General features: G+C 53.5%; 1 protein-coding gene across 4 annotated transcripts; it reads left to right on the top strand.

Annotated features, from left to right (window-relative positions):
* Positions 1-2432: 2432 nt before the first annotated feature.
* On the top strand, positions 2433-8633 carry Rnf215 (ring finger protein 215). Of its 4 annotated transcripts, none has more exons than XM_028870665.2 (9): positions 2433-2826; positions 3066-3209; positions 3806-3877; positions 3957-4042; positions 4466-4622; positions 7235-7354; positions 7431-7574; positions 7769-7871; positions 7954-8633. In XM_028870665.2, the coding sequence occupies exons 1-9, from the start codon at positions 2536-2538 to the stop codon at positions 7974-7976; spliced, it is 1140 nt and encodes a 379-aa protein (XP_028726498.1). In that variant the 5' UTR covers positions 2433-2535; the 3' UTR covers positions 7977-8633. The 4 variants fall into 4 exon arrangements, with proteins under 4 accessions (XP_028726498.1, XP_028726499.1, XP_028726497.1 ...); XM_028870666.2 differs by having other exon boundaries at positions 2440-2826; positions 7769-7853; XM_028870664.2 differs by having other exon boundaries at positions 2440-2826; positions 7769-8633.
* Positions 8634-8987: the final 354 nt, after the last annotated feature.

Here is an 8987-nt window from a genome sequence, read left to right as displayed (position 1 = left end):
ATGTGAGTCCCAGGGATCAGACTCAGGCCACCAGGTCATCAGGCTTCACCGGCTGAGCCATCTAATGTGGTGATATATGGTGCACCCTAATAAACTTTGCCTGAAGATCAGAGGACAGAACAAGCCACTAGATTAAACATAGAGGCCAGGCAGTGGTGGCACACACTTTTAATCCTAGCAGAGGCAGAGGCAGAGATCTGTCTGGATCTCTGTGAGTTCAAAGACACCCTGGACTACATGAGATTAGCTCAGGAGAGAAACAGAGCCAGGCAGTGGTGGCACACACTTTTAATCCCAATACTTGGGAGTCCCACGGCTTTAATCCCAGCACTAGGAAAGCTGAGACAGGAAATGACATGACTGGGCGGAGAAAGGTATATAAGGCGTGAGGAGACAGGAGCTACAGGCTTTTCGGCAGAAGCCTCCCTTTCGGCTAGAAGCCCTTTCAGCTGGAGCTCTTTCAGGCTGAGGAGTTGGTGAGGTGAGAGGTGGTGGCTGGGGCTCACTCTGCTTCTTAGGTCTTTCAGCTGTCACCCCAATATCTGGTTCCCGCTTTTTTTTTTTTTAATTAAAAGACCTTTCGAAATTCATGTTACAATCTAATCAACATGGTTTTATATTTAAGAACTTTTTTTTCCAGCAGGGCAGTGGTGGCACATGCCTTTAACTCCAACACTCTGGATGAAGAGGCAGGCGAATCTCTGAGTTTGAGGCCAGCCTGATCTACAGAGTGAGTTCCAGGACAGCCAGGGCTACACAGAGAGACCTTGTTTTGAAACATCAAAACCAAAAGGAGAAAGTAACTTTTTTCATTTTTATTTTATGCCTATGATTGTTTGCACGCACAGCTGTGTACCGTGTTCACGCAGTGCCTACAAAGGGCAGCAGGTCTCCTGGGACTGGAACTACAGGGGTTTGTGAACTGGCAGTTCATGTGGGTGCTGGAGGTGCTGAGAACCAAACCCAGGACCTCTGGAAGAGCAGCCAGTGCTCTTACCTGCTGAGCCATCTCTCCAGTGGCTGCCCCACCATTTTACAGTTTTGGAAACAGGGTCTCACTGTGTAACCGGTGTTGACCTCAAACTCATGATCTTCCTGCCTCACTCTCCCAAGAGCTGAGATTACAGCCATGCCCATGATAATATAGTTTTTCTGTTATTGAAAAAACAAGATCAAACCAGAATACTCTCATGACCTTGAAATAATCCAAATCTTGTTTATTTAAAATGTTAACATTTTACTTTTCACATTTCAGTCTTTAATTCACATGAATTTGTTTTCTGTGCAGTAGGGGTCTAATTTCACTTTTGTCTTTATTTTTATTATTTATTTATTTATTTATTTATTTATTTATTTATTTATTTATTTATCTGAGACAGGGTTTCTCTGTGTAACAGCCCTGGCTGTCCTGGAACTCTCTCTGTAGAACAGGCTGGCCTCGAACTCACTGAGATCCACCTGCCTCTTCCTTCCGTGCTGGGATTAAAGGCATGTGCCATCACCAACTGGCCAATACCACTTCTTTCCCCAGTGGTTATCTGACTTTGTAGCAGTTTGTCAAAGAGCAAGCCATACCATCTCCTCCCATCTCCCCAAAAGCAACACGTCCTTGACAGACCAGGTTAATGTGTGTGCTGGTCGGTTTTGTGTCAATTCCCTGTTTGCAGACTTTTTCTATACATCTCTATTTCTTTAGAAATATTTTGGTCATCACATACTGGTAGCTCAGCAGGTTTCTATTTTACATAGGTTTGAATATTTTATTAGAAAATAGGAGATGTGTTGCAGCTCATCTGCTCTTTGCCCTCTTATCAGGGTACAATTTGTAAAAGGCTCAAGTTTCAGATTGAGTCAGCTCCCAGCAACCACAGCCCTCAGGGTAAAGGACAAATTTTAGTACAAAAATGGAACCTTCACAATCCAGCAAGCATTGGGGATTATGTTAGACGTGGAGTAGTAGTGCAGGTTTAGATCAAGCTCATTTTACGGACGAGAGCTGTCCAGTTCTCAGTGCCACTATGGCTCTGTGTGGTTTGTCCAGCCTCACGCGCCAGCCCTTCTCCCTGCTCCTTTAAGACCATGGCCTCGATCTTGCTCTCCGTCGCTGATTCTCTGCCGCCTGCTATTTGATTCTATTAAGAAACGCAGACTGGGAGGAGGATATGACATAGTCTTGGCTATACCGTGGGTCCATCAGCTCAGGCCCTACACCTCCCTCGTTCCTGCCTTTCTCAGGTCCTGCGACTACCCAGCACCTGTCTCCACTGACAACCTGGCAAGCTCCCCGGAGCCTTCTGCTGTCAGAGATCCGGCTGCATCTCAGCATCCTCCGCCGCCTGCCCTAGGGTTCGCATGGACCACTAGGGGGCGCGCGGAGCTGCCAAGCACGCAGCTCCCTCTCCCGGCGCCCCGCCCCCGCCGGCCGCGGCTCCGCCCCTACCGGCGCCCCGCCCCGTCCGGCGCGGCCTCGCTCTCGGTTCTGCGGGCGCCTGGGACCCCCCCACCCCACGGCCTCGCCAGCTCTTCGGTCCGACGATGGGCCCTGCCGATCGCCCCGCGCTGAGGTCGCCACCGTCGCCGCCACCTCCTCCATCGCCGCCGTCACCGCTGCTGCTGCTGCTCCCCCTGTTGCCTCTGTGGTTGGGCCTGGCGGGGCCCGGGGCCGCGGCGGATGGCAGCGAGCCGGCGGCCCGGGCGGGGCGGGGCGGAGCCCGCACGGTGCGAGTGGACGTGAAGTTGCCGCGGCAGGACGCCCTGGTTTTGGAGGGCGTCAGGATCGGCCCTGAAGCGGACCCCGAGCCGCTGCTGGGCGGCCGCCTGCTGCTGGTGAGCTCAACCCTGCCAAAACATGCCCATGCCCATCCACGCATAGACAGGGCTCCCCAGAATCCGTCTTCATCCTTGACAGCCCAGAGCCGCTCTTCCTGGCATTCAGGATTTCACAGACCTGAGATCCACATGCCCCTTCCAAACTCATTCCCACACCCTGACCTTGCAACCCCTGTCAGACCCTGGCTGCCTCTTCCACTCCCCTTGCCTCCCTCTTCTCGTGGCTCCTCACACAGATGGACGTCGTGGATGCTGAGCAAGAGATACCTGTAGACGGCTGGATTGCAGTGGCATATGTGGGCAAAGAGCAAGCCGCCCAGTTCCACCAGGAGAATCAAGGCAGTGGCCGGAAGGCATGTCCCAAGGCCCTGGTCCAGCAGGTGCAAAGGGTTTTTGGAGGGAAGGGGAAAAAGGAAATGCTTTCATAACATCTACTGGAGCCAGGCTACCAGGTGGCCTATGAGGAGCCTTCCAGAGAAGGCCTGGCTTGAGTCAGGAGACCCCCATATGGAGCGTCAAAGCAGTGTGTGATGGGGAGGTGGAAGATGTGCTGGGGAAAGAGGACCTGTTCTCAGAATACATGATTGGAGTCAGCAAGGGTGGGGAGAATGCTTTGCCAGGACTAGGGCAAATGACAAGGTTTTTTGGATCCTACAGAACGGGAGGAATGGACGTTTCACACATACATGATAATGTGCAAATTTCTTAAAACCACGGATGTTCCTTATGTAACTATGGTATCCGAAATTAGGAAAGTTAACATCTCTAAAATACTGTAATCTGCGTCTCATAATTCAAATTGCCTCAGTCCACAACCATCGTGTGTTACCTTTGGCTGTCAAATCTCTTCAGCTTTAGCTTTGGCTTGGCTTGAGGGAGCTTAGAGCTAGTCTATCCAGCAGTCAGGCTCCTGAGCGTGGGGGGGCCACAGGGAAGGCAGGTGTGGCAGCTTCTCCCCTTCCGTTTTCTCTTGCAGATGCGCCGTGCCCTCTTCCTGGGGGCCTCTGCCCTGCTTCTCCTCATCCTAAACCATAGTGTGGTCCGAGAGGTAAACTGGAATGGGCTGTGAGGGTGAGCAGGTAAGGGGACAGGGGACCAAAGCCTGCTGACCTCCCTGTCTCCCGCAGCTGGACATATCTCAGCTTCTGCTCAGGCCAGTGATTGTCCTCCATTATTCTTCCAATGTCACCAAGCTGTTGGAGGCACTTCTGCAGTGAGTTGGGTTTGCTTTGGGTGGTCTGCTGCCTGGCGCTGTGGGTCTCTGAGTCCAGTGGGCACTAAGGGAAGAGGGTATCTCTGGAGAAGGCCTTTACCTGACCTGTTAGCCCTAAAACTACTGTCCACGGTTGAAAACGGGGGAGGAGGTGGGAAGGAAGAGGCAGGACCTGGGAAAAGAGTTGCCTTATGCACAGAGGGACCAGCCCAGCATGAGGAAGCTGGATGCCTGGTTGATAGGCTGTTCCTTGGTCTGGCTGGGTGAGAGCCAGGAAAGGCCTGGGAGCCGAATCAGAAGGCCTGCGATGACAATATCCTGGGGGTATCCACCGCAGAACCAGGTAGATGAATCTGGGCCTTCCTTCCCAAGGGTCCTTCTCTCTGTCCTCTCACCCCCTCATCCCGTGATTCCTCCTCTCAGGAGGACCCAGGCTACTGCTGAGATCACCAGTAGAGAGTCCCTGTCAGCCAACATCGAGTGGAAATTGACATTGTGGACCACCTGTGGCCTCTCCAAGGACAGCTACGGAGGCTGGCAGGATTTGGTGTGCCTGGGAGGTGGTCAGGCCCAGGAGCAGGTAGGTGCCAGTGGATCCTAGGGCTGGAGGCTCGGGTGGGGCCAAACGTATGCCTTAAAAGGACAACCCTGCATATCTTAGAGCTGACTACTTAGTGACATGGTACAGTGGACGCTGAGGGGACACTTGGCCTAGGGTCGTGGACAGTGGTAGCTGCTGATGTCTTGTTCCCCTCTGCACGGGAGTCTTCACAGCTCTGTATGTGTTCCGTTTATTTTCCATTGGGGAAGAACCCAGGGCATGTACATGCTGAGAAGTGTTCTACTGCAGAGCTTTACCCCGACTGCTCCTTTATTTCTAGTCTTATTTCCAAGTCCCGGCTCCCTTGCCTTACTCACCGGCTCTGTACGCCCCTGACCTCCTGCCTCTGGGCCTTGCCCTGTCGGCCCCTGGTGTTCACTCCCCTTTTCTCCGACTACACGAGTCCTTGGATGGTGGAACTTTCTCAGCTCACCCCACCTTCGTGCTTTGGACCGTCTCCCTCTAGTCCTCTGCTCACAGCCTTACTCCATCTGCTCAGTCAGAGCTGCGCTTTGCCAGACTGTCTCGGCATTCTTTTTTTTTTTTTTCTTTGAGCTGAGGATCGAACCCAGGGCCTTGTGCTTGCTAGGCAAGTGCTCTATCACTGAGCTAAATCCCCAACCCCTGTCTCGGCATTCTTAGGAGATCCAACCTGGTATGTTGGAGAGAGTGACTTTGTGTCCACATATCCTAGTGTTTAGCTTCCAAGAGTTCAATCCACAGCATTTCTTGAACCCTGGGCTGTATAAGTTGGGGGGAGGAGGACATACCCTGTCTCCTAGTGTGCAGCCTCCAGTAGTTCATGACAAGGACCGCACTGAACGATTTGAAGTCAGACAAGTTAAACCCTGGCTCCTAAACCGTAGCTGAACAACCCGAGGCCAAGTGTTTTTATTGCCCTCACATGCACACTCTCTGACGCTGGGGTGGACCGCACAGACCTCTGGGTGAAGGAGGCATCTGGTGAGGGGCATGGGGAAAGGCAACATCTGGGAGAGGAGCAGGCTGGGAAAGGGCCTGATGGCCTGGAGGTGAGACTGTACAGTGTTTAGGACAGGCTGGCAGGGAACAGCTGCGAAAGTACTGCCAGCCAGGTTGGGGGTGGCCATGGCAGATGAGGCGTCCAAATGATAGCTGCCCTGATGAACAGTGGACGCCAAGCGCTGCCCCAGGTCCAGCTCCCACCCTGAGCTGGGAATCAGGAAGCTGTGCCGAGCAGCACCTTGACTGACTTATTGGAGGGGCCCTGCCTGTCCTCTTCCTGCCTTGGGCTTCCAGCCGGGTGCTTCATAGCCCAGCTTCATCGTGACTCTGCCTTGGTGGCCATTCAGCATGCCCTGCTGATCGGCCTGCCCCAGTGTAGCACAGGATACAGCCCAGTTGCCCCAGCCTGGGCTCTGGCTGGGGAGCAGATAGATACCGTCCTTCTGTAGGGGTGAACCACAAACCCTTCCAGGTCATAGCAAAAGCACCTGAGGCCAACCTAGTGCTCCAGAGTTTCCTGGAACAGGTGCCACCACCCCGCTGTGATTAGAGGGGAGAGGGAGAGGATTATAGACGCCACTAAAGGATGACTCCAGTGCTTTGACCCCAAGCAAGGGCTCCTTTCACAACCCCAACCTGGTCTAGGATGGTGGCTTTCTGTCTGCTTGCTTTAGTACCCCTCCCCTGCTGGGATGGGAGTTGAACCCGTGTTAGAAAGAGCAGTCCCAGGGAAGTACCAGACTTTCATAAGACTGTTAGGATGTCCCACCCTGTATGCTGTGACAAAGACAGAGAGCTACTGAGAAGCTGAGTTTTTAAGTGATGGTGTTTATTAGTTACAGCACAGCTAAGTTCTGTGGGAAACAGCGCACCTGTGTGGGAGAGCCCATGCGGCTTGCTTACTCTGCCTCCTCAGTTTCATCCCACAAAGACGGAGGCTACAATGTGGCCATGTCAGACTTAGTTCTCAAGCACTGAAAAGGCCTTGACGACTACCCAGGGCAGCAGCAAGGCAGCCCATGGTCAGTGGGCATTAGGAGGGCTGGGCAGGGGGCATACTCACCCTGCGGGGTGGGGCGGGGCGTGCTCCTGGAACAGTAGGCCAAAGGTGTTGAAAGGCCAAGGGCAAGGGCAAACAGTTTTCAAGAGGGGGGATGAGGCAGGGCGTGGACATGACGAGGGAGAAGACAGTGAAGGAGGGCATGGTGTTGTCAGATTGCCGCACGAGTCCCTGGATGGGGCTGGGGCCTGTGTGCTGGTGGTTGGAGAGAGAAATGATCGCAGGATAGAGGCGGACCAGCGTCTGCAGCTTCAGGGGTGAACATCAGCTTAGATGGGGGGGGGGGGGTGGTAGAGACTGAGAACATACCAGGAGGAAATCTACGCTTTCTGGGAACAGAGTAGCAAAGGACTAAGGACAGATGTGGCTCTCCATGCAGCTGGGGCAGACCCTGAGAAGCATGTGGGTAGGTGGGGCGGAGCCTGCAGAGACAGCGGCCCTCAGTGCCTGTCACCTGCGTTGTTACCAGTGTTCCTGGGGGGTGGCGACTCCTGGGGGAAGCATGTGGAGCAGCCCCAGAGCCCCCGACATCCTCTTCCCTCCCCAGAAGCCCCTGCAGCAGCTCTGGAACGCCATCTTGCTTGTGGCCATGCTCTTGTGCACAGGCCTTGTGGTTCAGGCCCAGCGGCAGGCATCAAGACAGAACCAGCAGGAGCCTGGAGGCCAGGTGGGAGCCGGATTGTGGAGGCCCTGGTGCCCACAGCCCTTGGACCTGCAAGACTGTGGCCATCCTTTTCCCACAGGGGGATTTGTTTAAGCGCCGCGTGGTTCGGAGACTAGCATCCCTCAAGACCCGGCGCTGCCGGCTGAGCAGGACAGCCCACAGCCTTCCAGAGCCCGGCACTGAGACTTGTGCTGTTTGTCTAGATAACTTCTGTAACAAGCAGGTTAGTGCCTGGGCAAGGTCAGCCACCAGCTGACCTGTGGCATCCCAGATCCTGCTCCTGAGACCCTCAATACTCCAACCAGGACCTTCTTCCAGTCCTCATTATGGCTAACATAATGGGGAAGGCGCTTAGCCCAGGCCAAGGGCACGGGTCTAGATCTGATCTAGAGCCTGTGCCCCTCCCCCACCCTGTAGTGGCTCCGGGTACTGCCCTGTAAGCATGAGTTCCACCGAGACTGCGTGGACCCCTGGCTGATGCTACAGCAGACCTGCCCACTATGCAAGTTCAATGTCCTGGGTGAGCATCAGGGGCAGGGGAGTCCTGGGCTAGCTGCCAGCCCCACCTGATCCCTCTCCCTGTTCTTCTTTCTTCCCTACAGGGAACCATTACTCAGATGACTAACTGCCCAAGTGGAGTTTCTACACTTTGGGATGGACCCTTCCCAGCCTACACTACAGGATAGTAGGTTGGACAGATCAACTAGCCCTATGGGCAAAGGTCAAGACCCCGCCATACCCATGGTGGATAGGAGGGACTCACAGCCCCAGGCTGAAGCCACAGAGCCAGGACCCATCAGGCAAGGAGAAATCATTAGAGCCCTTCTCTGCAACCTTGGGATATCTGTCTGCTCTTATAGGCAGCTCCCAGAACCCGGAGGGAAAGAAAACATGGCCACTACATCTGTCTCCAGCATTCTGGGGCTTCTGTGATTGAATTTTATGCTATTTATTGGGGGATAGATGGAGGGAAAGATGTGTGGCTATGGGACCCACTGGCATGACCCCAGGCTATAGCTTGGTCAAATCAAAGGTATAATGTTCAAATGAGCCTCCTCCACTACCTGCTGCCTGTCCAGCCGGACGACTCCAGTCTGCCTGGGACCAGAGGCCTTAGAAACCATCTAGTGCTGTATTTCTTGGTTGGGCTAAATGTTACTGACCAGGATACTTGAAGCCACAGAATATATGTGGTGCATCTGCCAAGGGCATCGTTTCAAAAAACATTTGGGTAGGGAAGTTTTAATAGTAAAATAAACATGGAATATATTTTAACATAAGACATGAAATCTGTGCAGATGTTTTAAGATGTTAAGCAAGAGATGGGTATGTGGTGGTATATGCCGATAGTCCCAGAAACCTGGAGGCAGAGGCAGGAGGATTAAGAGTTCAAGACCAGCTGGGCCTAATGGCATACCCCTTTCATCCCAGGACTGGGAAGGCAGAGGCAGGTGGATCTCTGAGTTCGCGGCCAGCCTGCTCTACAAAGCAAGTTCCAGGACAGCCAGGGCTACACAGAGAAACCCTGTCTCCAAAAACCAAAAGTTAATTAATTAAAAATTAAACAAAAAAGTTCAAGGCCAAACTGGGCTACTGGGCAGTCCATGCAATCTCTTTGTAGAAGGGAAACCAGAGG

This window comes from Peromyscus leucopus, chromosome 7 (genome assembly GCF_004664715.2).
Source record: "Peromyscus leucopus breed LL Stock chromosome 7, UCI_PerLeu_2.1, whole genome shotgun sequence".
In the NCBI taxonomy this organism is placed as follows: domain Eukaryota; kingdom Metazoa; phylum Chordata; class Mammalia; order Rodentia; family Cricetidae; genus Peromyscus; species Peromyscus leucopus.
This window is presented reverse-complemented; position numbering and strand designations above follow the sequence as displayed.

Coding starts and splice junctions, on each gene's coding strand:
- Rnf215 (XM_028870664.2), top strand. CDS start 2,536: ATGGGCCCTGCCGATCGCCCCGCGCTGAGGTCGCCACCGTCGCCGCCA. Junction 3,878..3,956: donor ACCATAGTGTGGTCCGAGAG/GTAAACTGGAAT, acceptor TGTCTCCCGCAG/CTGGACATATCTCAGCTTCT. Junction 7,575..7,768: donor ATAACTTCTGTAACAAGCAG/GTTAGTGCCTGG, acceptor CCCACCCTGTAG/TGGCTCCGGGTACTGCCCTG.